Below are 27,971 nucleotides of genomic sequence, written 5' to 3' on the forward strand. Positions count from 1 at the left end.
AGTGCTTACAGATACCCAAACAAACAAAAAGCAAGAACATAAGAATGCAAATAGATGATCCGCTGCTGAACCTCTAAAGGCATTCACTTTATCCACAAATAAGTGATATAAATAATGAACAAAATATTTCATAAACAACCCTCCGTTTATGGCTTACACAAGATCCAAGTGTAAATCTTGATTGTCTCCGCTGGGTGGCAGTAGTGGGATGGGTCTTTGTGTTGGTCACCGTTGGTTATTGCTCGCCTGCCAAAAAGCACCAAAACACTGGCTTCTCACTACAACATGGTCCGCAGGAGTAGCGTCGATGCTTTTAAAACGTGTCGCTGATAGCTGCAAGCAGTTCCCCGAGGTGTGCCATCATTTTGTTATTACATAATGAAGAATTACTCTCAAGAATGACTGATTCTTTTAGGGTCTGCAGCAACCAACGATTGCGCATCTGGATTTGGCCGAGCCGCTACCACTAGCTAGCGGACAGGCTAGCAGAGCAGAATGCTGTAGCGCTCTCCTCTGCAGTGAATCCAATTTAGTATCGACTGGATAGCCAGCTGTCAGTTTGCAGCCCTCACTAGTTAGCTCGTGCAGTAACTGACGTTTAAAGGCCTGCCGAAAATGTAAACCACCATGCGAACAAAGAGACGGGAAATGGTAAGTGTTATTTTGTATCCAGACCAACTGATGAGCTCAGATTAACTGTATTCCGTTTGCTACCTTAGCTTAGCTACCCTTTCGTTAGCTTTGTTGTGATAGCCTGCAGAGACCCTTGCTGCTAATTGTCGTAGGTTCATCCTTTGGCTAGTTTTTTGTAAGAAACCCAGATAATAAAAGTTAAACTGTGTTGTGTGCTATTCTAATGTAACACTGCAGATGTGGATTATCGTCGTTTCACCTTGACGTTTGTGTGGTATGATTTCTGGAGTCGTAATGTTTACGAGCTACTTCCCTGTACACGTTAGCAACATCAGCATAAGAATTTTTGCAATAGCTTTTCTTGAGTCTGGCAATTTGTAGTAATCCTTGTAATCTGATCATTAAGCCTGATTGGTTGTTGCTGCAGGGTTAATGGCATTGCAGTTGACATATGACTCATAGCGCTTTAAATTGGACCCTTTCAGTGGCATAAGACTGAACAGCGAGACCTGAGAACAACTAGGGGGACTTTGATGTCCATAAGGCGTTCCCTTGTATCCAGATCGGATCGTTCAGTTGTTATATGTAGTCGATAAACGAACCTTAAGAGATTGGTCTTCATATGTGCTGAAAATGTTCAAGGTTTGTTATTAGGACACCAACACCAACCGATTCCCACCTTGCTCTTTCCCTTTCCATCTTTCAGGCAGTGCCAGTGATGGCCTCCCCCCTCCCTGTCTCCTTCATACTGGTGGTTCTCCTGTTGGCCAAGTCGCCTTTGTGCCAGGCAGGGGACTGCAAGGGCCACAGGCAGGTTTTGAGGGGACCACCTGGCTATGTGACAGATGGAGCAGGAAACTACTCTGTCAATGGGAATTGCGAGTGGCTCATCAAAGGTGGAGAAAATGGTTTTTGTCATTATTTTTTGTTGTTTTCTGTGATTATTCAAAGTGATATTTATCGAATTCTTCATATTTTCCAGCTCCCAACAACAGTCACCGCATTGTCTTGAATTTCACCTTCATGAACACAGAGTGCACTTATGACTACCTTTTTGTGTATGATGGGGACTCCTACCAAAGCCCCCTGCTAGCCAGTCTGAGTGGCCACACGTTGCCCCAGCCCGTTGAAGCAAAGTCTGGCAAGGTAACCAAGAAAAGATACCACAGCTGAAAGGCCAGGATGATTCTTGAAACTTCATTAGCATTGAATTCTAACTTAATTTGTGTTCACTCTTAAACTGTGTTCCAGATGCTGCTTCACCTCTTCAGTGACGCTAATTACAACCTCCTGGGTTTCAATGCAACTTACACCTTCTCTTTGTGCCCTGGAGCGTGTGGCGGTCATGGTCGTTGTGATTCCTCTACATCAAAGTGCCATTGTCATCAGGGTTGGGGTGGGCCCTCATGTACAACCCCTCTGTGCACTCAAGCTTGTTCTGTGAACGGCCAGTGTGACAAGGTAAGAGTAGGGATAGGGACGATTAAATGAACACACATAAAAAATATATACTATAGTCGCACAGTAACGCGTTTCTCAACCTGATTAGGTTATTCATTTGTGTGCCGTGATGAAACTTTTCATATTTGCTTTCATTCATTTTTCAGAAAGGAGAGCGTTGTCTGTGTAAGCCAGGCTTTGTGGGTCAAAACTGCCAGCTTGGTCTCTATAATGACAGCGGTGCAGGGAAGTGGTGGCGTGTGAGTGAAGAAAACCCCTACACACCTCCCAGGACAGGTTCTGCAGGCGTGTACCTCTCCTCCACAGGAGCCATGTACCTGTTTGGCGGTAAGAGCAACACACAGTTAAATTCCACTGATACAATTTTTCTGCTTAGAAAAACATTTTTAACACACAAGACAACGGCAAGGTTTTTGACTTTGATTCTTTGGTATATGTTAATAATCATAACTCAACACAATTTGTTGCTGTGTTACATATTAACCATCAGTTTGCTGCTTTATAAGAAAGCCCTCCGCAAAGCCAGAACATCTTACTATTCATCACTGATTGAAGAAAATAAGAACAACCCTAGGTTTCTCTTCAGCACTGTAGCCAGGCTGACAAAAAGTCAGAGCTCTTTTGAGCCAACCATCCCTTTAACGTTAACTAGTAATGACTTCATGAACTTCTTCACAAATAAAATTTTTATCATTAGAGAAAAAATTACCAATAATCATCCCACAGATGTAATATTATCTACAGCTACTCTTAGTACCATTGATATTAAGTTAGACTCTTTTTCTCCAATTGATCTTTCTGAGTTAACTTCAATAATTACTTCCTCCAAACCATCAACGTGTCTTTTAGACCCCATTCCTACAAAACTGCTCAAAGAAGTCCTGCCATTAATTAATTCTTCGATCTTAAATATGATCAACCTATCTCTAATAATCGGCTATGTACCACAGGCCTTCAAGCTGGCTGTAGTTAAACCTTTACTCAAAAAGCCATCTCTAGACCCAGCAGTCTTAGCTAATTATAGGCCAATCTCCAACCTTCCTTTCATATCAAAAATCCTTGAAAGAGTAGTTGTCAAACAGCTAACAGATCATCTGCAGAGGAATGGTTTATTTGAAGAGTTTCAGTCAGGTTTCAGAGCTCAGCACAGCACAGAAACAGCTTTAGTGAAGGTTACAAATGATCTTCTTATGGCCTCTGACAGTGGACTCATCTCTGTGCTTGTCCTGCTAGACCTCAGTGCAGCGTTCGATACTGTTGATCATAATATCCTATTAGAGCGATTAGAACATGCTGTAGGTATTACAGGTACTGCACTGCAGTGGTTTGTATCATATCTATCTAATAGACTCCAATTCGTGCATGTAAATGGAGAGTCCTCTTCACACACTGAGGTTAATTATGGAGTTCCACAGGGTTCAGTGCTAGGACCAATTCTGTTTACATTATACATGCTTCCCTTAGGCAGCATCATTAGAAGACATAGCATACATTTTCACTGCTATGCAGATGACACCCAGCTCTATCTGTCCATGAAGCCAGATAACACACACCAATTAGTTAAACTGCAGGAATGTCTTAAAGACATAAAGACCTGGATGGCCGCTAACTTTCTGCTTCTTAATTCAGATAAAACTGAGGTTATTGTACTCGGCCCTGAAAATCTTAGAAATATGGTATCTAATCAGATTCTTACTCTGGATGGCATTACCTTGGCCTCCAGTAACACTGTGAGGAACCTTGGAGTCATTTTTGACCAGGACATGTCCTTCAACGCACATATTAAACAAATATGTAAGACTGCTTTCTTCCATTTGCGCAACATCTCTAAAATTAGAAATATCCTGTCTCAGAGTGACGCTGAAAAACTAGTTCATGCATTTATTACTTCCAGGCTGGACTACTGTAATTCATTATTATCAGGATGTCCAAAAAACTCACTGAAAAGCCTTCAGCTAATCCAAAATGCTGCAGCAAGAGTCCTGACAGGGACTAGAAAGAGAGAGCATATTTCTCCTGTTTTGGCTTCCCTTCATTGGCTTCCTGTTAAATCCAGAATTGAATTCAAAATCCTGCTCCTCACATACAAGGTCTTAAATAATCAGGCCCCATCTTATCTTAATGTCCTTGTAGTACCATATCACCCTATTAGAGCGCTCCGCTCTCGCTCTGCAGGCCTACTTGTTGTTCCTAGAGTATTTAAAAGTAGAATGGGAGGGAGAGCCTTCAGTTTTCAGGCCCCTCTTCTGTGGAACCAGCTTCCAGTTTGGATTCGGGAGACAGACACTATCTCTACTTTTAAGATTAGGCTTAAAACTTTCCTTTTTTCTAAAGCATATAGTTAGGGCTGGACCAGGTGACCCTGAATCCTCCCTTTGTTATGCTGCAATAGATGTAGGCTGCCGGGGGATTCCCATGATGCATTGAGTTTTTCCTTTCCAGTCACCTTTCTCACTCACTATGTATTAATAGACCTCTCTGCATTGAATCATATCTGTTATTAACTTCTGTCTCTCTTCCACAGCATGTCTTTATCCTGTCTTCCTTCTCTCACCCCAACCGGTCGCAGCAGATGGCCGCCCCTCCCTGAGCCTGGTTCTGCTGGAGGTTTCTTCCTGTTAAAAGGGAGTTTTTCCTTCCCACTGTCGCCAAAGTGCTTGCTCATAGGGGGTCATATGATTGTTGGGTTTTTCTCTGTATCTATGAAGCGCCTTGAGGCGACTTTTGTTGTGATTTGGCGCTATATAAATAAAATTGAATTGAATTGAATTGAATCAGTGATGTTGATGTCTTTGTTAGAGCTGAATGTCAATGTCTGAGTCATCAGTCTCATATCTCATTATTGGCTTGTTTGAATTATATTTTGCTTATCTTCTTTGCAGGATTTGATCTGAACAGAGCTCTTGGTGACTTGATCAAATACAATTTTACATCCAACCAATGGGAAAGCAGGTCTTATGGTCATTCACCTGTAAGTGAACATACACTCAAACATGTGCTGTTTTTCTTACCTTCTGCTATTGCATTTGCTTTGTCATTCTCTATGCAAACAAGTGTCCAAGTTACTGTCAGCACTTTACAATAAATTGATCCTCAAAATGTCACGTAGGCAAGAAATGTAGTTTCCTTAATCAGGAGAATGGATTCAAAGATATCCATTCCAAGATTTTCTCTCAATGACTTGTCAGGCCCCAACTTATCCTCTGACAACCAGGAACTCAGGAACAACTCTGGAATCAGGATTTCTTTTTAAAATAACTTTAAAAGACAATATTAAAACTATAGAGAAGGATTAAAGCCAAAACCTGTTACTATTACTTATAACTTATACTAGTTTAACCATTTACTTATGGCCATTTATTGCAATAGCCTAAATGCAAAATCTTAAAAAACAGAAACATATTACTAGCTAATGCAGGACTATACCAGTCTCACAAAGTTGGTCTCTACAGCTGTTTAATATCATTTGTAAAATTTTAATACAAATGCTCAATTTTTTCACTCCAACAACTCAGTTAATGCAGTCCATTATTCACACTTTTTAAACATTTTATTTTATGCTTCTCTCTGGTTACTGTCCAAACGTACGACCTAATCTCAACATGGCACAGCTGTTTAACCAGTTTCTGACAGTTAGCACCTCTTACACTTATTTGAAGTGTGGCTGAAGGGCACATGGTAGCTAGTGCTCTGTGATGCAGTCATCCAGTGGCAAAAGACTGGCAGACATGCAGACATCTGCACAGATCCTTAAGGTCACCATCTAGTGTTAAAATTTCCATCACTTGAATTTAAGTAGATCCTAGCATACTTGTGGATATCAAAACTTTTAACATGCCTTTCTTGCTTTCATTTATTTATTTATTTATTTATGTATTTATTTATTTATTTATTTTTGTTGTTCAGTGCTGATTGACCGTATTTATTTAATGCCACTTTGTGGTGATAGAGTATTACATTCTACTGATTGCTTGTTAAAAACAAGGTAAATCGATAAAGTCAAGAATATTTGCTTATTTTTCTGTAAATAATGTTGTAACTGTTTAAGAATTTATTTTTTAATTTATCGAACCTGTTTATGACAAATGTGCATTTTTAGTTTTTATAGAAATCAGTTTATTGCAGTGTATACTCTGCTCACTCACTTTTTTTAAATATATCCTATTTGTTTGCACATGTAAACATAGTCAATGGGAATTCTAGCATTCTCATTTTTTGGTTTAACATCTCAATCGTATTCCTTTCCTTCGTGCTCTCTTTGGCTCTCCTACTCTGTCAGGTGGCTCGTCATTCCCACACAGCAGTAGAGTATATGGGTAAAATGGTTGTCTTTGGAGGAGAGCTAGCCAACGGCTCCCTGGCCAATGATGTTTGGATGTACCGGCCTCTCAATGATGACTGGCAACAGCTTGGCTTTTCCACTTCACGTGGTGCTCCTAAACTGGCTAATCACGCTGCGGCTATAGTAGACAGTTATCTCTATGTGTTTGGAGGTGGGTTCGCATGTATACTGTCACGTTGCACTTTGTCTTTTTTTATATCAGCATTTTTAATCCACTAAGAAACAAACAAACCCAAATTTGTTTCCCAGGTCGTACTGAGGAGGATATGTTTTCCTCGACTCTGTATCGGTTCGGCCTGCATGGCTCTGGACGGTGGGAGACGGTTCAGCCCACAGGTGGGAAGCCACCTGCCACTGCTGGGCACTCCATGGTCTTCCACGGCCCTTCCAGGACATTACTTGTCTATGGAGGGCACAGGCCTACCACTGCCAGGTGTGTACCTTCTCATACATTAGAAGGTAGAGGTTGAGAGGAGAGTGGGAATCTGTCTTTTATGTATAAGACCACATCACACTCACTTAAACATTGATTTCCTAAGTTTATTAATTATACTATTAGTTTAGTCTATGTTATTTTATCAATCCCTCCTGCTAGTGATGCACTAGCATCACTGACTTTTGCTGACATTTTGTGTAAGCAACACACAATCTGTTCCCTAGACAGGCTCATTGTCATCGATGTCCACTTGAGCTTTTTAAGTCAGTATTGGACCAATATCTCACCAGTGGATCCCAACATAATAAGATATATTTTATCCCAAGATTTAATTCTTTTGTGATAACTTGCTACACAAAGTTAGTTAAGTGCTTCAGAAAACTCCAGGAAGTGGGGACTTTTAAAAAACGGCATCTTTATAGACAATAGAAATATACATACTGTATATGTTTCTTAGGTTTAGTGTCAGGGTGAACAAAACAGACGTGTTCCATGTGGATCGACGATTTTGGACATCCTTCCGTTCGCGTTTCGCAGCAACTGGCCCAAGAGAGCGAGCTTTCCATTCAGCCACTGTCATTGGAAACTACATGGTTGTCTACGGTGAGTCCTGAGATAATTAGCAGAGTTTTTTTCATAATCAGTCCAGCCATGTTTATATTTATCTCTGTTTGTTTGTCTTGCAGGAGGAAATGTGCACATTCATTTCCATGAGGAAAAGTGCTATGATGAGGAAATCTTTTTCTACCATCTGGGTTGTCACCAGTGGGTCTCGGCAAAGGAGAAACTCAGTGAGTATGAAAGTGAACAAAACAGCCGACTTCTAGATTGCACCTTACGTGTTTTATTTATTTTTCTAACACATTATATTTTATTTGGTCTTGAAATGGTTGTGATTAGACAGCCAAATAAAGTCCACTTTGTATATGTAGATGAAATAAGCACTAAAATGTCTTTATGCTCCACTGTGAGTATATTTGTACAAACCTAAGGGACAATCAGAAGATTTGGGGCTAAAATCTGTTTGAGATCTGAGCAGGTTGCACAAATGCACAAGTTTATTTTTACTTCTCCTTTTTACTTCAACTTTTTTTTATTTTCACCATCTTCAGTTTTTTCCTGAGTGGGTAGCCTCTTGCCAGAACTCTGAAATGCGAAGGCACATGCAGTTTTTTCTTGTTGTTTTACATTTGTTTTTTTATTTAAGGTCCATTTTAAACACCATCCATCTTAGTGATTGTTACCTCTGCATGTGAAGTGGTCACAGAGCTGTCATATTTTTCCAAGGTGGTGATGCTGTGAGGGGGCGTTACTCACATGTTGCTGCAGTGATGGAGGGACGAGTGTTGCTGGTTGCTGGAGGTTACAGTGGCATTGCGCGTGGAGACCTTGTGGCTTACAAAGTTCCCCTTTTTGTCAGTAGCGACCAAGGTGACAGGGTGAGTGAAAGCGCTGTAAACCAATAGTATTTGGAAGACTGTCTGTGGCTGGAAGAATCTCAGTGGTTGAAAATTATGTTGACTAAGAGCATCTAATGGTAATGAAATTGTTGTGTTTATTTGTTTCATCATCAGGATGCTGTTTGTGCTGAGGCAGTAGATGAAAATATGTGCCTGAAGAACCCAGAGTGCAGCTGGTGTGAAGGCCGCTGTCGAGAGTACCAGCCCACTAACCCGGTAACGCTTCTCTCAGACTTTTTGTTTAAATTGTAACAATGCCTGTGGTTTTTTTTGGGGGGGGGATCCATTTCTACATTTTCAGAAATCTAATCCTTTCCTTTTCAGACTGTTTGTTTAGGTATAGCTAAAGTGCAAATTCTGTTTTCTGGTCGCAGTGTGGAAGTACTGGTTGCTTGGGCCTTGCTCGCTTCCTGTCTGACTGCCAGTCCTGTCTGGTGTTCAGTGGCACTCCAGCTTCTCTGGCCCGTGCCCCTGGTGAATTTGGCTGGTGTGTTCAGAATGAGTCCTGCCTACCAGTGTCAGGTGAGTCCCAGGGAGGGAGGAATGAGGGCAGACGAAAAGGGTCAAGACTGGAAAATGATGTTGGGAGTTGACATGGGAGGGACGTAATTGACTCATGTTTGGTGTGTTTCAGAGGTGAAGTACAGTGACTTGGCTATACCCAGCTGAGACTGGACAGGTTCCTCAAACCACAGTTTGACTCGCCTGTCTAGTCACATACTTCTGGTGCAGTGAGGTCATTTTACTCCTTCAGAACACACGTCAAACAAGACTCACCAATTACATTCATTTCAGTACAGTGGTGCACAGTAGAAAGCTGCTGTAATATGAGATTTAAGAGGCCCGATGTGTGGGGGTATTTTAGGGGTTTTTTTGTGCATGTGCTGACCTTTCCCTCTCGGTCTCACAGAGCGAAGTGCGTGCCGTGTGGACCAGATCTCAGGGGCGTACGGCTGGTGGGGGGAGCGTACCCTTTTCCTAACCTCCCTCCACTCCTGTCGCACCGAGAACTATGTCCCGGGACTGCACCTGCTCACCTTCCAGCACCCCCGCAACGACTCCCAGCCTGACCAGGTACGGAGTCCAAATGTTTTGACTTTACCAGTTGAGCCTGTAACTACTTCCCTCTCTGCTTATACTTACTCCTCCTTCCTGCCACCAATATTGCATTCGAGCTTGGATATAATGATTCTATTTTTGTTAGTTTTTCTTTGTGCTTTATGCTTTTTAACCTCGTCATGTCTCTTTTTCTTTTTCTCTGTTTGCTTTGGGTAGAAAGGATATTTTTGTTCAAGTCGTTTGTGAAACTTTGTGGAGCAGTTAGTAGAGAATAGTGCCTCTGTTGATGTGTTTCCACTTCCATCATCCTCCACTGTCCTCCATCCTCCTCACCCCTCACATTAGGTAACCATCCTCCGCAGCGCCACCATCATGCTTGGCCCCACCACAGAAATGGACGTAGCCTTACAGTTTAGGGGGTTTGTCCACCCATTGTGGGGCGGGCCTCCACCTGCACCCCCTCCTACAGAGACGGTCTCCATGTGGGCTCGCATCCAGAGGCTTCACTTTGAGGCTCGAATGGCAACAGGACCCAACTCCAGCCAGATGGTGAGGAGAAGTGCATGTCAGCTGGAATTTCTTTGTCTCTTTCTTTACAGCATAATTCTTTAGAGGATTATTTGTAGTAGATTTGATAATAAATTAAAATAATTTCAATTTCATATGGCCAAACATTGGAACTGTTGGAATGCTTAAGAATTGTCGGCGAAAGCCAATATCCTTGTCCCCAGGGCTCAATATTGTTATGAAACACTATTGTTTTATCCATATTTTCTTCATGCCCATATTTTGTGCATTGTGAACCCATTTGCTGATCAGGAGGTGGTGGGTCACTGGGCAGCTCAGCAGGAAAAGGAGCTGAAGCTCCTGACTCGACCAGATGGGAGTCGACTTTTCTCTAACCTCACTCGGGGAAACCATTACCTTGTTCAGGCGGAGGGCTACCTGAACAACTCGGGCTCAGGACAAACAAGTGAGATGGCCTTGATCTGGAACAGAACGTTGCCTGGAGGAAGTGTGAGTTTAACTTCAACAGCAAAACTAATTTATGCAAAATTCTTTTGTGATTTTTCTTAGATCATGAAACAAAAGCATAGTTTTAATACCCTTTCCTTTATATCTTGTGATATCTCCTTCTAGGAGATCTCCTTCCTATTCTCGGAGCCGTACCGCTCAGGTTCCTGCTCAGGGTACATGTCCTGTCTGGCCTGCCTGTCAGACCAGTCTTGTGGCTGGTGCCCGTCTTTGTCCCGCTGTCTGCTGCGTGACAGCCCAGACCTCGAACCCTGCCCTGAGGGGCTGAACAGTGAAGGGAAGATGGAAGGTCAGCTCCATCTGCTGTTAGCACCCCAGCACTGCACCATGTGTGAAGAATACAGAGACTGCTCTGCTTGTACTCAGGTATAACACAGATGCACATAAAAACTGACATTATCTGTCATTATTCTGACTTGTATACCATAACTGTATTCTTGACTCATGCTGTGCTAACTTTGATTGTAGGACCCTTATTGTGAGTGGCAGATAAACTCCAGCAAGAAAGGCGACTACCAGTGCAGTCGGCGAGGAAGAGTAGATGGATCCATACGTGATCCAAGGGGGTGTCCTAAAGTGTGCAACCAGTAAGTTGAAAAATAATATTCATTTTACATATTTTCGGTCATACAAACATCTCCAGCTCATCTTTTCTACTCTACTTTCACTTTCTTTTACAGGAGAAAGACATGTGGTGAATGCCTTTCCAACTCCAGCCAGTGTGCGTGGTGTGAATCTGCTCAAGCCTGCTTCTATTTTGCTGCCTACCTCACAAAGTACCCCTATGGAGAGTGTAGGGATTGGTATGACAGGTAAGATGAGAACATTGTTAAGATATTTTTGTTTTTTCCTTTTGTTTTATTTATAATCATTATAAATACTATAATAATATAGTCATCATGTCTATAATGCTGTAATGACTATAATCATTTTCTTTTTTACATTTTAAATGTAAAGTCATGCTTAACATAATCAAATGACTCATGAATACCTAAGAGTAAGTAAGTCAGTAAAGTCATCATATTAAATATTTTGTAAGATAAGATAACCGTTATTAGTCCCAGCAGAAAGTGGACAGTGCAAAGTTATATAGCAAAAATTAAAAACCCATAGTCATCAGCATTTAAGCGGTTTCCCTGGTTACGCGCTCTCATCTCTTTATTTGTCCAAAGGTTTCTTTGCCTTTTTCTGGGTGTTAGCAACTGCACAGTTGGACTGGCATTACATAATTGGCTCTGACATTTCAAGACTGTTCTAACTGTATTTTTATCCTGTGAAATGATGAAATGTGTTTGACTGCCTCTAAAAATTCAAGTTTTGTTCTTATGCTCATCCCTAAGACTACTGCTGGTCAGGGCTCCTGCTTGTACCTGTCTTATTTATAATTTACTTCTTACTATGTCTAATGGAAAATAAGTTCATATTGCTTTTTCTGAGCCTTATTATTATGATTTGTAGTACTACTACTAGTAGTAGTAGTATTTCCCTTGCATGGCCAGGTCAACACAGACTAACAACTCCACTTCAATTTAAATTGCAACTTTCACCTCATAATCAGCTGTGAGTGTAATTTCTGCTAATAGCAGCAAGCACCCTTTCATTTGGTCACTGTATTCATCCATCCATCCATCCATCCATCTTCATCCGCTTTATCCGAGGCTGGGTCGCGGGGGCAGCAGCCTAAGCAAAGAGGCCCAGACCTCCCTCTCCCCAGCCACCTCCTCCAGCTTATCCGAGGGAACACCAAGGCTTTCCCAGGCCAGCCGAGAGATATAATCTCTCCAGCGTGTCCTGGGTCTGCCCCGGGGCCTCCTCCCGGTGGGACATGCCCGGAACACCTCACCCAGGAGGCGCCCAGGAGGTATCCTTGTCAGATTCCTGAACCACCTCAGCTGGCTCCTTTCGATGTGGAGCAGCAGCTGCTCTACTCTGAGCCCCTCCCGGATGGCCGAACTTCTCACCCTATCTCTAAGGGAGAGGCCAGCCACCCTTCGGAGGAAGCTCATTTCTGCCGCTTGTATCCGCGATCTCGTTCTTTCGGTCACTACCCACAGCTCATGGCCATAGGGTAGGGACGTAGATTGACTGGTAAATTGAGAGCTTCGCTTTTACATTCAGCTCCCTCTTCACCACGACGGACCGGTGCAGCGTCCACATCGCCTCTGTCAGTGTGCCCCAGGGCAGCTGTGGCTACAATGTAGCTTGCTATCGCCAGTGTGTGAATGTGTGTGTGAATGGGTGAATGACTGAATGTGGTGTAAAGCGCTTTGGGGTCCTATGGACTAGAAAAGCGCTATACAAATGCAGGCCATTTACCATTTACCATTTACATCACTGCAGCCGCAGCCCCAATCCGTCTGTCGATCTCCTGCTCCCTTCTCCCATCACTCGCGCACAAAACCCCGAGATATTTGAACTCCTCCACTTGGGGCAGGAACTCATCCCCGACCCGGAGTGGGCACTCCACCCTTTTCCAGCTGAGAACCATGGCCTCAGATTTGGAGGTGCTGATCCTCATTCCCGCTGCTTCACACTCGGCTGCGAACCGTTTCAGTGCGAGCTGGAGGCCCTCACCCGATGAAGTCAACAGAACCACAGCATCCGCAAAAAGCAGAGATGAGATTCTGAGGCCACCAAAGTGAAAGCCCTCAGCCACTTGGCTGCGCCTAGAAATCCTGTCCATAAAAATTATGAACAGAACCGGTGACAAAGGGCAGCCCCGGCAGAGCCCATCACCCACCGGGAACGAGTCCGACTTATTGCCGGCAATGCAAACCAAGCTCTTGCAACAGTTGTATAGGGATCGAATGGCCCGTAGCAATGGGCCAGACACCCCATACTCCTGCAACACCTCCCACAGGACACCCAGGGGGACACGGTCGAATGCCTTCTCCAAGTCCACAAAACACATGTAGACTGGTTTGGCAAACTCCCATGCACCCTCAAGTATCCTTGAGAGGATAAAGAGCTGGTCCTGTGTTCCGCGACCAGGACGAAAACTGCATTGTTCCTCCTGTATCCGAGGTTCGACTAGCGGACGAACTCTCCTTTCCAGCACCCTGGCATAGACTTTCCCAGGGAGGCTGAGGAGTGTGATTCCCCCTGTAGTTGGAACACACCCTCCGGTCTCCCTTCTTAAAGATGGGGACCACCACCCCGGTCTGCCAGTCCAGGGGTACGGCCCTGATCTCCACGCAACATTGTAGAGGCGTGTCAACCAGGACAGCCCTACAACGTCCAGAGCCTTCATGAACTCGGGGAGGACCTCATCAACACCAGGGGCTCTGCCACCAAGGAGTTGTTTAACTGCCTCACTGACCTCGCCCCTGGAAATTGGCAGGTCATTCCCCTCATCCCCAGACTCTGCTTCCTCCTCGGAAGACGTGTCAGTGGGATTAAAGAGGTCCTCGAAGTATTCCTTCCACCGCCTGACAATTTTCTCAGTCGACATCAGCAGCGCTCCGCCAGCACTATACACAGTGCAGGTAGAGCACCGCTTTCCCCTCCTGAGACGCCTGACAGTTTGCCAGAATCTCTTCGAGGCAGTCCGAAAGTCTTTTTCCATGGCCTCTCCGAGCTCCTCCCACACCAGAGTTTTTGCTTCAGCCACTGCCCGAGCCACATTCCGCTTGGCTTGTCGATAGCTGTCGGCTGCCTCCGGAGTCCCACAGGCTAACCAAGCCCGATAGGACTCCTTCTTCAGCCTGGTGGCTCCCTTCACCTCTGGTGTCCACCATTTGGTTCGGGGATTACCACCACGGCAGGCACCAACCACCTTGCGGCCGCAGCTCAGTGCAGCAGTTTCAGCAATGGAGACGCTGAACATGGTCCATTCGGACTCAATGTCCCCAGTCTCCCTCAGAATGCTGTTGAAGCTCTGCCGGAGGTGTGCGTTGAAGATCTCGCGGACTGGGGCCTCTGCTAGACGTTCCCAGCACACCCTCACTACGCGTTTAGGTGCACCGGGTCTGTCCAGCATCCTCCCCCGCCACATGATCCAACTCACCACCAGGTGGTGATCAGTTGACAGCTCAGCCCCTCTCTTTACCCGAGTGTCCAAAACATATGGTCGCAGGTCTGGTGATACGATTACAACGGCCTACGGCCTAGAGCGTCCTGGTGCCACGTGCACTTATGGACACTCTTATGTTTGAACAAGGTGTTCGTTATGGCCAAACTGTGATTTGCACAGAAGTCCAATAACAAAACACCGCTCAGGTTCAGATCAGGGAGGCCGTTCCTCCCAATCACACCCCTCCAGGTCTCGCTGTCGTTACCCACGTGAGCATTGAAGTCTCCCAGCAGGACAACAGAGACTCCAGGTGGAGCACCTTCCAGCACCCCGCCGCGTCTCACCAGGGGCAACTCCGGACTGAGACAGAGTCCAGCCCATCTCCAGGAGACTGGTTCCAGAGCCCAAGAGGTGAGCCCGACTATATCTAGCCGGTACCTCTCAACCTCACGCACTAACTCAGGCTCCTTCCCCACCAGAGAGGTGACATTCCATGTCCCTATTACCAGTCTTGGTAGCCGGGGATCAGTCCGCCAGGGCCTCCGCTCCTGGCCGCCATCCGGCACACAATGCACCCGACCCCTATGGCGCCTGCGGGAGGATGGGCCCATGTCTCCTCTTCGGGCTGTGCCCGGCCGGGCCCCATGGACTAAGGCCCAGACGCTCGCCCTCGGGCACCCTCCCCGGGCCTGGCTCCAGGGCGGGGCCCCGGTAACCCTATCCCGGGCAGGGTAAACTGTTCCCTCGATGTTCTCTTCATAAGGGTCTTCTGAATCGCTCTTTGTCTGGTCCCTCACCCACAACCAATTTGCCATGGGAGACCCTACCAGGGGGCAAAAGCCCCCAGTCAACATAGCCCCTGGGATCCCTGGGACACACAAACCCCTCCACCACGATAAGGTAGCGATTCACGGAGAGGCTGTATTCATGTAAACTCAATTTAAAACAAGGATTTTGGATTTGGTATCAAAAGCAGTTGCCAGTATTTGATTAAAAGTGGAAGGTACTGAAGCGTCAGCCCTGAAGAGAGAATTTTTTTTCTTAACTTTCCAAATGCTTTCACATGCAGTAATATACTCGCATTAGATGAGCAAAAACACAAGAAACAACACATTTAGATTTTGCCAGACAGTTGAATTGACCCTTTAATGGCAATCAATAATAAAATATTATTTTTTTGCTTGTCAGTGTTCACTCAGTTCCCCAGTGTAAGCAGTGTTCAGCTTTAAACACATGTACAGAGTGCCTGAAGACTTTTCAGTGTGGCTGGTGTGGTGACTACAATAATCCCACAATTGGAAAGTAAGTACAGCAAACCCATAACAACACAAAAAAGTATACAGATTCCCAGAACTGCATATAAGGCAAATGCAATCTTTATAGTATCAGGTTGCTGATAAGTTAACACTCATTGTGATTTCTGTGTGTATTTCGTATTTTCTGCCCTTCTTTTCAGATGCTTGAGGGGAGACTGGGCAGGAATGGATGATCCATCAGTGTATAACTGTAGTGTGGCTGTGGCTGAAGCTCGGGCTGCAAAGTGAGATATCTCTCATCATGTTTCTTGTACATATATCCTGAACAAACTGATAGCCAGATGTGTGTGTAGTATATCAGTCCAAGTTTACATTTGTCTTTCTTGCTTCTCTAGCCCTGAACCCCAAACTTCAGCCCCACCTCGCCCCTTAGAAATGGAGATGGAGTTGGAGCATTTGAGTGATGAAGAGCAAGATGCAATCTGGGCCTATCCCACATGTCCTGATGTAGAGGAATGCAGGCTGGGCCTCCACAACTGTCACCCCTCTGCTACCTGCATCAACACTCCCACTTCATATGAGTGCCATTGTGAGAGAGGATTCACAGGGGATGGCACACTGCACTGCAACCAAACGTAAGTGCATTAAAATACAGTAATCCACGAATTCCTTCTTTAAATCTCTTAATAAAATCTTTTTATTCGTCTTGCTCATTGAGTTATCTTCCTTCGTCCCACAGCTGTTACAATGAGTGTCGTGAGGGCCAGTGTAGCGGCAGCCCACGGTTTGAGTGTGAATGCGCCCTGGGCTGGACATCTGATCCCGCTACTCTGGTTCTGAGTGGCGTAGAATGTGATGTTGACTGTGGCTGCAACTTCCACTCCACCTGTATTACTGCTCCAGGGATCTGTGATGAATGCCAAGGTCAGATTTTGATAAAGGGATTATAGTGATTTGATTTCAGTCACTATTCATAAAACTGAAACTGTGGGAGGCATTTTGGTGTTTGATAGATAAAGGCTGTCGTGTTGTTTATTGGTTAACATTCACTTGCTTCACTTTCAGACTGGACTACAGGGCCTCACTGTGAGCACTGCCGTCCAGGTAGCTTTGGCTCAGCCCTGGCTGGTGGCAGCGGCTGTGTTCCCTGTGAGTGTAACGGACACGGCGACTCTCTCCAGGGATACTGTCACAACCAGACAGGCCAGTGTTACTGCACCCACAACACTCAGGGACCACACTGCGAGTCCTGTCTGCCTGGCTACTATGGAGATCCCAGGTAAAGATCTTCACTATTTTGCTGAGTAGGAATAATTTCCTTGAATGATTTTCAGTGTATTCTGTGATCGTGACTTGTCTATGCTATCCTGTACCATCTAGGAACAATGGAACATGTTACCGCCAGTGCCAGGGCCGCTCTGTCCTGCTGTCCTCCACTTCCTCCACCACCATTCCCCTGTCCTCTTCTTTGGGGTGGCGGAGTGGCACAGAGGGGAAAGGTGGACTTTCTCATTGCCTGTGGGTCCTCTCTGTGACTGAAAACTTGGCACCCTGTCTGCCCAGACAGTTTTGTCCCCCAGTAGCTCTCACACTACACCCAGACTCTCATACCCATTGTAAAGTGAGTTCAAATAAACACAAATTACTTAACAGCTCACTGTACCTGAAACTGTGTTCATGACATTCACGATGCTTTATTTTTCAGAGTTCGTATGTCTATGTGTTCGATGGCCTGCCTCGTTTTCTGGGTAACGGAGTCGTACATTCTGATCACAATCTAATTGGAGCATTTTGTGGCACCACGAGGACTCAGCCTATCACAGTGGAGGCCACTTCAGGTTTATCTTTAACTCATTGATTAATAAATACACAGTTTAGACTACAAAACCAGTTTACATATACACAATCACTCAGCATCGTATAATCGTCTCTTCTACCTCCAGGTGTGATCTCAGTCTACTTTGAAGCCAACGTCACTTCAGACAGACCTCAAGGCTTCAATGCATCTTTCTGGGTACGACGGTGTCAGCAGAGCTCTGATGAGGATGAAGATGGATCTGTATGTCCAGGTGGAGCCCAGTGCCAGGGTGGGCTCTGCCAGTGCCCTCAGGGATATGGGGGACCACATTGTGACCGGCTAGTGTGCCCACAGGATTGTGGAATAGCAGAAGGAAGAGGAACTTGTAATATAGTAAGAGCTGTGAACTTTTTTTTTTTTTTAAGTTTGCTTTTCTTAAATTTCCAAGTGTCTCTTTTTTCAAAAGTAAAACTTAATTAAATATACTGTGACATTTTTTATTTAGTGCCTTTGTAACGCTCATGAAAACATATTTCTAGTTGTGTACTTGATAATTTTCGTGTTTTTGTTTTTTTTGTTAACTTTCTTTTGTTTGTTTGTTTGGTTGGTTTTTGAGGGTTTTTTTGTTTAGGAAGTCAGTTTTAAAAAATTATAAAATAAAACACAGAACATTAACCAGCATAACTCTGTTTGTCTTAGTCTCTGGGAGTGTGCGTGTGCTCAGAGAGCTGGGTTGGGTCAGACTGCTCTATTCCTCGAGACTTCAACAGCTTGGTGTGGGAAACCTTACTGGACACACAGATGACTGTGGTAAGGACCAAAGAAAAACAAACGAGAACAATACTGAAGTGTGCATGGCTGACACAATGCAGCACACACAAATAAACATTGTGCTTTCCCCCCAACAGAACCAGGCCCACAGGTTCCTCCACAGGATGGGACACTCTCTGGTGTCTGGACCACAGGGCAACCTCTGGATGTATGGAGGGCTTTCTCTGACAGAAGGAATTCTGGGAAATGTCTATAGGTAAGAAAGTGCAACAACAGTCTATAAATGCTTAGACAAAGAGCTTGTAAGAATCAATTTTCAGTAGTATTCATGTTTCAGGTTGGGGCACATGTGACTCAGGAGCTAAAGTAGGTTGTCTATTGGAAGGTGAGAGGTTTGATACCTGGCTACTCTAGTCTTCATGTCAAAGTATCTTTGGGTAAAATACTGAAGCCCAAGTTGCACTTGATGAATCTATCAGAGTGAGTGTGTATGAATGCTAGGTTATATGCACTCAAATGCATGTGTGTTTGAATGGGTGAATGGGTATGGTAGTAGAAATGCATTTGGAGTGCTCAGAGTAGAAAAATGCCATTTCAGGCAACAAGCCCATCCATTTGTGAAAACTACTGAAAACCTTGTCTTATTACTGTGAAAGTGTCATGTGTTTAACTCCTTGAAGGAGTTTGTTCATATTTGGGACAAACCTTTGTTCAACTTGTAACTCCGAATAAGTTACATTTTGATTTTGGTTTTATGGAATTGGTAACACGAATGTTGAATCTTGAAATGCATTGCTTTCTTTGCAGCAGCATCTTAAACATTTTGAAATATAATCTTCAACATTTTAATCTATCACAATCACCTTTATTGGCATAATAATAATAATATTCTGAGACTGTAGCATAGGAACAATAAAACTTACATAACCCTTTTGCACATAGCTTGGCGTAGGCATCCAGCAACAAGTTGGTTAGGTAATCTCACAGTCACGTAGTGCAGTGTTTCCTCTGTATGTGTGTAATAATTCCTTCTGGTTGGTTTAGATATTCTGTGTTGGAACGTCGTTGGACACAAATGTTGACAAGCTCTGTGGAAGAAGGGTCGATGCCAAACCCTCGCTACCATCACGCCTCTGCAATGCTGAGTCATGAGTCTGGCGCTGGAGCCAATCATAACTTTATGTTGGTAGTAGGTGGGGTCACACAAGATGGCGTTTCCATGGATACCTGGACTCTCAATCTCAGCAGTTTAGTCTGGAGAGAGCACAAGGTTGGTATCTGACTTGATATGGAAATAAAGAATATGTGAAAAATCTTTTTTCTTTCTTTAACTAATGAATTTTCTTCTGCTGACAGAGCACAGTGCTTCCTCCAGTGGCAGGTCACACTTTAACTGTACGGCGAGACTGCTCTGTGCTGTTGATTGGCGGTTACTCTCCTGAAAATGGTTTCAATCACCATTTACTTGAGTTCAACCCTCAGTCTGGAAACTGGACCATTGCCCCCCACACTGGCACACCACCTACAGGTTTTTGAAGCCTTTCATAATGTCAATAACTCACTGATGCACCGCTTATTGTTATAACAATACAGAATCACATTGTGAAAAAAATTTTTTTTTAAAGAGACAAATATAGCTCTAAACACTCTTTTCATTGCACATAAACCTATTTTACTTGCTTTGTTCTTGAATCAGGTTTGTATGGCCACACGGCAGTCTACCATGAACAGACTGATGCCATCTATGTCTTTGGAGGCTACCGCTTTCACGTGGAAAGTGTAGAGCCATCTGCTGAGCTCTACAGCCTGTATTACCCCAACCTCACCTGGTCTTTGCTGGCCACCTCTCAGGGTATTAAGGTAAGAAGTTGGAAAATCCAAGCAGTTGACATCCATCCATCCACTTTAGAAAGATAACTTCTGGATTCCTGCTGTGTCATCTCTCTCCTGTGTAGCCCCTGTCCCGTTTCTTCCATGCTGCTGCACTGATTAAAGACACTATGGTGATTGTGGGCGGCAGGACAGAAGCAGAAGACTACAGTAACTCTGTCTCTCTGTACCAGATCAACTGTAACACCTGGATACAACCAGGTAACTATACATTTCTAGCTGCAGGTTAATTTGTAAATCATAAAACATCATAGGCTAATCTCTTCTCGTGTTTTTGTTTTAGTGTCAGCTGTTGGAGATCCAGTTAATGGTTCGGTGTCCCTTGCTATGACGAGCTGGGGCGGTCGTCTCTTCCTGTCAGGAGGCTTCAATGGCGTCACCCTTGGCAGACTCCTAACCCTGTCTGTGCCCTCTGACCCCTGCGCCCTTCTTCCCACACCAGAGGCTTGCAACACCACCACAGGCAGCTGCATATGGTGTAGAGGGAGCTGTGCTTCTTCTGACACTGCTGAGAGGTAACACGTTGTTTGACAGCAATTCTGAGCTTGAAGTTATGTGCAGCTATGAAATAAAATGCATATGACATTCACTTCTGTTCCTTGTTCTCCATCAGAATGGGATGCTTCACTGGACAGTCTCCCTGTTCTCCAACCCCTCGTGAGCCAGACCAATGTCGCAGACTCAAGACATGCAGTGAATGCCTTGCACGACACCCTAAAACATTTTCCAGTCAATCCCAGGTAACATGTAATGCCCCTTCTCAAACACAGTTAATCACTCAAAGAGAGACCGTTACTGTGAACTAAAGTCTGTTCTTAATAAATTCCCAGCCTGTTTTACAGTGTAAGTGGTGCACAAATTGTCCAGAGGGGGCTTGTATCAGCAGCTCTCTCAGCTGCACAGCTGTACATGACTGTCGAATCAACCAGAGAGAGATCTTCCTGTCCAGCAACTGCACTGAGACTAGCTGTGAGGCTTCTGACTGCCCCAAGTGTACAGCTTCTGGAAAATGCATGTGGACTCGCCAGTTCAAACGCACAGGTACCTAGGTTCAGATGATGTGTTGGTGTTACAGAAAATGAATTTTATGATTAATAAATATTTTCCAATAAGAAATGTCGACCCCCTTCTCTTCTTTTTTTCCCTTCTCCAGGCGAAACGAGGCGCATCTTGAGTGTGAATCCCACTTATGACTGGACATGTTTCAGCTACGCTCTGCTCAACGTCTCACCCATGCAGGTGGAGTCATCCCCTCCTCTGCCGTGCCCTCCGCCATGCCACAGTCTCCATAACTGCAGCCTTTGTCTGAGCTCCAATGGCTCTGATGGGGGCTGGCAGCACTGTGTGTGGAGCATGGCCCTGCAGCGGGTAAGATTGTCATCATCATATGATCATGTCACAATATCACAGCTATAGCAATGCAATTAAAGAATAACTTAAAAAAAGAGCTACTTCAACAACCTCTAACAAAGCTCAATATGCAAGAAAATAGTTCCAACTGAAGGTGGAAACGACCAGTTGAAGCCAAAAAACCCACTAACAAGTGCAAACAGGATGTGAAGGGGGCAATATTAACGATCGGTGTTGTGCTGTCAATGTGTGAAAGACCCGCTCTACCCAGTGTCGCCGTAGCACTCGCTAATTTCACTCGCAGGTTGTACATGACAGAAAGACCAAACAGTGGATGTAGTTGTCTTTTATTTGGCTAAAGATATGATGCAATACAGATTGTGGTGAAAGGGGCTTTGACCAGCTGGTTAAGACTTTACTCAAGAAATGATATCCCAGGTAGAAAACATTTTTCAGTTTCTCATGTAACAAAGTAGTGGTTTACATGTTCTCCTAACAAGTAGCAGATCTCTATCCCAATTCTGGGTGGATAGTTTTATGGTTGCATCAGGAAGAGTGTCTAATGTAAAAAATCTACCAGATCAAACATGATGAGCCACTGTGGCGACTCCTTGTAAGTGAGGGAGCAGTTGAAATGAGCTCTGATAATGCATTATTTAACAGTAGCTAAGCTACATTTTTGTGCTTAGGTTTTACTTTACTCTCACTGGATGTGGTGCTGTGTCACTACTATTGTACTATGTTGCTGCTACCTCTGGCACCTTGTTTTAGTAGATTGCTAAGGTTAGCATCAGTGATAGTAGCTCATTGGAAGGAAGGATAGAAAATGCAGTTCATTTACTTACACTTATAAATGTTGCTGTGCGCAACCATCATTAAAATGTTCCTATATTTTTTTATGTTGTAGTGTTATCATTAAAACATATGTTTTCTGAAAATATTGTGACATAACTTTGAGGCCGTATCACCCACCCCTGATTGGAATGTTGGACTTTAAGTTAATTTATTTTCTTTTTAATTTAACTGAGCAAATCTCTTTCCCCTTCCTGTAGTGCATGAGCCGATCTTTTCTGCCCCTCCGGTGTGAGGCAGGCCAGTGCGGTCGACTGCTTTCTAGGGGAGACTCCTGCTCTCCCCAGTGCTCCCAGCTCACTCAGTGCTCCCAGTGCATTGCTAGGCCTCAGTGTGGTTGGTGTTCTTCTCGCGGGGGCAATGGAGCTGGACGCTGCCTACAGGGAGGACTTGATGGTGAGAACAATGTTAAATTTATGGTTTTGAAGAAGCTGAGCATCTTGGCATGTTATGAGTGGATTGTTTTGTTATTTATCAGCATACCTCTGTGTCTTTCTCTCTCCCCCCCCCTCCACAGGTGTGAGTGAGGGTGTCTGCCCTTTGACAAACAGCAGCTGGTCTTTTCTCCATTGTCCAGAGGAGGATGAATGCGCCAACGGTCATCACAACTGTAACAGCACTCAGGACTGCCACGATCTGCCACAAGGATACCACTGCACCTGCAAACAGGGTTACATACTTAGCAGGTAATATAAGAGGATAGTTTGAACTTTATTGTGTAGTGACTGAAGAAGTTCACTGAAATCTCCGCTTTTTGCGTCCTTCTGTGCAGTATTTCTGGTCAGTGTGAGCCAGTGTGTGCACAAGGCTGTGTGAATGGGACATGCACATCCCCTGGAGTTTGCCAGTGTCACTTTGGCTTTGTAGGGGATAACTGCTCCTCTCAGTGCAGCTGCAACAAACACAGCAACTGTGCTGGTGTTAACAAACCAGATGTTTGTTTGGAGTGTCACAATAACACCATGGTAAGTGCTTATAATAATCTACATTCACGTGCCTTAAACGTTTTTTTTTTTTTTTTTCATATTCAGTAATCCACTTTGTTTCCTCTATGCCCCAAATCTAGGGTAAACATTGTGAGAAGTGTAAGCCTCTGTTTGTGGGCTCTGCCAAGGGGGGTGGCACTTGCCATCCATGTCGGGAATTTTGCAAGGGAAACAGCGCTGTGTGTCTATCCCGGGATGAACTTAAGAAGGCACAGGAAACTCTACAATTATATCCTCTTGACCCTAACAGCGTAAGTAACTGAAATCCGTGAGGGTTTGTGTATGTGAATATATTTATATTAAAAAAACAAACACAAACCACTTTAGTTTTAAAGTTCTGTCACTTTTTGTCCTCCTATTAGATTCAGTCCTGGGTGTCTGAGGGTCCAACAGAGGAGAATGCTGTATGTGTAAATTGTCAGAACAACAGCGTAGGGGATCGGTGTGAGAGCTGCCTTAGTGGCTACTTCCTGCTGCAGGGGAAGTGTGAGAAGTGAGTAAAATCTGCTGCTGAGCTGTCACTGGAGTGTTATTATATAAAGTTATTATATAAAGTTTTAATGTGTGATTTTGATTACTCAGTACCTGGTCTGTCAGTTATAATCAGCAGATGTGTCTTTTACTATTAAGAGAAATGCTTATACATGCACAGTTGTAGTGAATGTTAATTTCTCCTCTTCATCACAGGTGTCAGTGTAATGGCCACGCAGACACATGCAATGAACACGATGGCACAGGCTGCCCCTGCCAAAACAACACAGAGACCTCCTCCTGCCTCAGCAGCCCCCAGAGTGATCGCAAAGATTGCTACAGACAACAGGTATGTGCATGCTGGAGTTCACAGTTTCCACTTTTTACAGTTTTGACTTGTTGAAATCCACATTTTTCTTTTTTTTTTTTGTCAGTGAATGAAACATGCTTAAATTCTGTGTTTTACTCTTTCATTTAGTGTGCAAAGTGCAAGGATTCTTTCAATGGTACACCAGTGAATGGGCGTCAGTGCTACCGTCAGTTTAATGTGGACACAGAGTGCTGCTTTGACCCCACATCGCAGACCAACTGCTTTCATGATCCCACCATTCGCAACCTGCCCAAGGGGCGCACTGTATTCTTTGCTGCCCAGCCAAAGTTCACCAATGTGGACATTCGGGTCACCATTGATGTCACTTTTGGTGAGGTGGAGGTGTACGTGTCCAACTCTCATGACACCTTCATTGTGGACGTAGATCGATACACAGGGATTCACACCATCAAGATCGAGGAGGAATCTGTAGTTCCAGGGAAAACTGCCGGGACAGAAAAGGATTCACCTCCATCCCCTATAAAGGTGTTTGCCAACACCTCATCCAACTTTGCAGGTTCTGTGCTTTCCCAAAGCCTGCAAGCAAAACCTCCAGGAGCGGAAAGGGAAATTAGAGAGGAACGTGCTGAAGGACTCATCACCTATATCACCGTGTGGAAACCCCAGACGGTGCTGATTGTCCGTGGTGTTCGAGATCGTGTGGTGATCACCTTCCCCCATGAGGTGCACTCCTTGAAATCTAGTCGCTTTTACATCGCTCTGAGAGGTGTTGGAACTGAAGAGAGACAAGGAGAGTCCCAGGGCCTGCTGTTTCTGCGACAGGACCAAGCCCACATTGACCTTTTTGTCTTCTTCTCTGTCTTCTTCTCCTGCTTTTTCCTCTTCCTGTCTGTCTGCGTCCTCCTGTGGAAGGTTAAGCAGTTCCTGGACTTCCGTCGGGAGCAGCGTCGCCACATTCAGGAGATGACAAAGATGGCATCAAGGCCTTTTGCTAAGCTCACTATATACCTTGAGCCGGAGGAGCCTCAGCTCATCTACTTGCCTTCATCTGGTGGAGGGGTAGGGGGCAGCACTGTGTCGCTTGCTCATGCCCGCACAAGCAAGTTAAGTGGAGTGGTGGTTGGCCAGAGGGGCAGAGCAGGACCTGTCTCCTATAAACATGACCCATCCTCCGGACCCACAGCCCATCACCACCATCACCTCACCTTGGGTGGAGGAGGCAACAGCGGCCAGCATTTACCACTGCACTACTTGAACACCCATCATTATGCCAGTACCACAGCTGGCAACCCAGCCTCACATCATCACCACCCATCCACATACAGCGCTTACCAGCACTTTTGCCGTCCTGACCCTTTCCTCTCTCAGCTTATGGGCTTTTCCTATTCCTCCTTCAAGGTGGGGCCCATTACCCTGGAGCCCACAGATGATGGTATGGCTGGAGTGGCTACAGTCCTCTTCCAGCTGCCGGGGGGTGTCTTGGCTCCGAACCGCGCCTGTCTGGGCTCCGCACTGGTTACTTTGCGACAGAACCTGCAGGAATACTGTGGCCACGGCAATGGAGGCGGGCATCCAGGAGCGGGTGCAGGCCGCAAGGGGCTGCTGGGGCATCAGCACCTGACCACTATGGCTATGTAGAGAAACAAGTAACATTTTTATGAGAGATAGAATAAGTCTTTAAAGGGTTTGGTATATAATAAATTAATTTTGAAAGAAACAGCCACAAGGCAATGACAATATCCAGAAGTAAGAGCAACTTGAGCATTTTGAAGAGATGTACATATACTGTATAATGAATTTAAAGTGTCTTTTATTCTATTATGTGTTGCTATACTGTATTTCAGTGCTTCACATGACCAAGCTACCTGTCTCTAGAATACACTACAACTGCTATACGTATCAGCAAAATGCGTCACATCGTGTCTGTGATCACTAAAGAGGTATGAGTGCACTCGACAGATTATGCGACTGAAGACTGAAGCTGGACTCTTGTTAAAATTATTCTCATTGACCAACAGAGGTGTAAAACCATGTGCTTGCTTTGAACCAACATGTGCTTTATACCCCCCTCCCCCAAAAAGTGACAATCAGAATTGCCATTGAGAACAAAAGACTTGATTTCGGCATAATGTGCAACATTTTGATTGTCAGCGCAGGAAAAAAGTCTGAGTTACTTGTGAGATGGTTTTTATATCATAGTCGATATGAATGATTTATTAATTGTAGCTAAGTATATGGCAGGCTTCTAAGCTACACGTTTATGTTAAACAGACTCAGTATGTTTCCGCATATGCATTCACCTGCTCTGTTACGTTATACATCTTTTTGCTCGTCTGCCTTCACTTCTTGCCTTGTCTGTGTGTCAGATGGCTTACACTGAATACTTGTGTTAATGGAAATGTGTTTGGTGCAGCTCCTGGAAGATGTTAAAGTGACATTTAGAGTTTTCTTTCATGAGTTGTTTTGAATTGAGAAGTTGTGAAGGATAATGTTTTCAGTATCGTTTTTGCACTCACGACACTACACTAACTTAACAGAACTCGTCCATTAAAATGAAGAAATTGTCCTTTTTTATGATTATTTTTTGTTCACATTAAATGTGTGTCGGTGTTGAGATGGTTCATTAAGCTGCCTTTTTTATGGCAGCTTGCCTTCTTAGGTGATTGTATGCACCAATCAAACTATGGTCTAACTAAAAATAAATAAATACAGTATGAACAGTTACATTTCATTAACAGTGGAAAGTGTTACATTAGAAAGTTCTCCTGGTGAGAGGTTTGTAAAGGTTTTGCAGCATTATTTTAATTGAATTACATGTTCACTGGTTTGTGTTAACGGGAGTATTTTGATTTACTTTTTTGCACTGCACAGAGCCATGGGGCTTTAAAATTCATGTGAAACACAAGAGCGGGGTGTCATCCATGCTCGGATGGCAAACATTGTCGTGGACGAACTCAGAATGGTGCTACTGGCGTTTTGTTTTTCTTTTCTTTTTTTTCCATTTTTTTTTGGGTAGTTCAGCAAAATAAAGCTCATATGAATACTGTCACTATTTATAGCAGCCATGCCCAAATGAGCATTAAAATTGTTGTGTCTTGTATCTCTGTAATTTTTTTTAACATGCTTTATTTTTGTACATAACTTTTATTGTGTTTGTATTTTCGTTTTCAAAGAAGGGAACAGTGTTGTACAGAGGATTGTGTGAGGAGTCTGTCTTGAGTCAGCTGAAATAAAGTCTGTGGAACCTGATTATGCGCTTTTTTTTTCTGTTACAAGTAAAAATACTTTAATATTTAAAAGCTGTAAAATTCTGGTGTTTGTGGCTCAGACATTAATCTTGTCACGTTGACCACAAGAAACCTAGCAATGGCTTACAACTGAAGTTTTAGTAAAAATAAGCGTGCTGTAATGGTAACATTTTAATGTTGAGGTAAAAGTAATTTACAGTGATTTTAAATTTTTAAATCTGACAGTTAAGAGTTCAAAACTGCAAATGACTTGCCCAGAAGGTACTGCCTAATACATCGGTGTAACTTTGTGCTGAACATTGGGGGGTCAAGATCTGTCTAAATAAATAAATCTGGGTAAATTCCTAGATGATTAAACATGCAACTAATTTGCTGTTAAAACCTGAAAGGAGTAAAGAAAACAGCCTATTTATGCAAGATAATTCATAATTTTATTAGGGGGTTATATTGGTTGGGTCTTTTTATGGGGGGTCATAACACCCCCCCCCCCCCCCCCCTGGAAATTACCCCCCTGGCCCAATATGATATTTTGGAGGAGAGCTGGAAAACCCTACAACATATTTATACCTGGTACAGACTA

The 27,971-nt window shown here is 44.2% G+C and overlaps 1 protein-coding gene across 1 annotated transcript; it reads left to right on the forward strand.

Moving 5' to 3' along the window:
- Positions 1–180: 180 nt before the first annotated feature.
- megf8 (multiple EGF-like-domains 8) lies at positions 181–27,392 on the forward strand. The gene is made up of 44 exons (XM_082551628.1): positions 181–651; positions 1,340–1,529; positions 1,616–1,779; positions 1,885–2,094; positions 2,241–2,421; positions 4,977–5,065; positions 6,374–6,587; positions 6,686–6,869; positions 7,330–7,475; positions 7,559–7,663; positions 8,160–8,311; positions 8,447–8,548; positions 8,707–8,854; positions 9,243–9,406; positions 9,737–9,940; positions 10,211–10,408; positions 10,532–10,792; positions 10,895–11,013; positions 11,107–11,238; positions 15,627–15,740; positions 15,895–15,978; positions 16,090–16,329; positions 16,434–16,618; positions 16,760–16,973; positions 17,075–17,315; positions 17,400–17,532; positions 17,638–17,885; positions 18,192–18,302; positions 18,401–18,519; positions 19,308–19,533; positions 19,620–19,791; positions 19,960–20,123; positions 20,219–20,354; positions 20,437–20,668; positions 20,767–20,893; positions 20,984–21,194; positions 21,307–21,521; positions 22,556–22,751; positions 22,873–23,041; positions 23,128–23,320; positions 23,422–23,592; positions 23,704–23,834; positions 24,029–24,161; positions 24,291–27,392. Exons 1-44 carry the CDS (start codon positions 628–630, stop codon positions 25,779–25,781), a joined length of 8,643 nt encoding a protein of 2,880 aa, XP_082407754.1. The 5' UTR covers positions 181–627; the 3' UTR covers positions 25,782–27,392.
- Positions 27,393–27,971: the final 579 nt, after the last annotated feature.

Source organism: Aulonocara stuartgranti (assembly GCF_965226115.1).
Source record: "Aulonocara stuartgranti genome assembly, chromosome: 11".
Lineage (NCBI taxonomy): Eukaryota > Metazoa > Chordata > Actinopteri > Cichliformes > Cichlidae > Aulonocara > Aulonocara stuartgranti.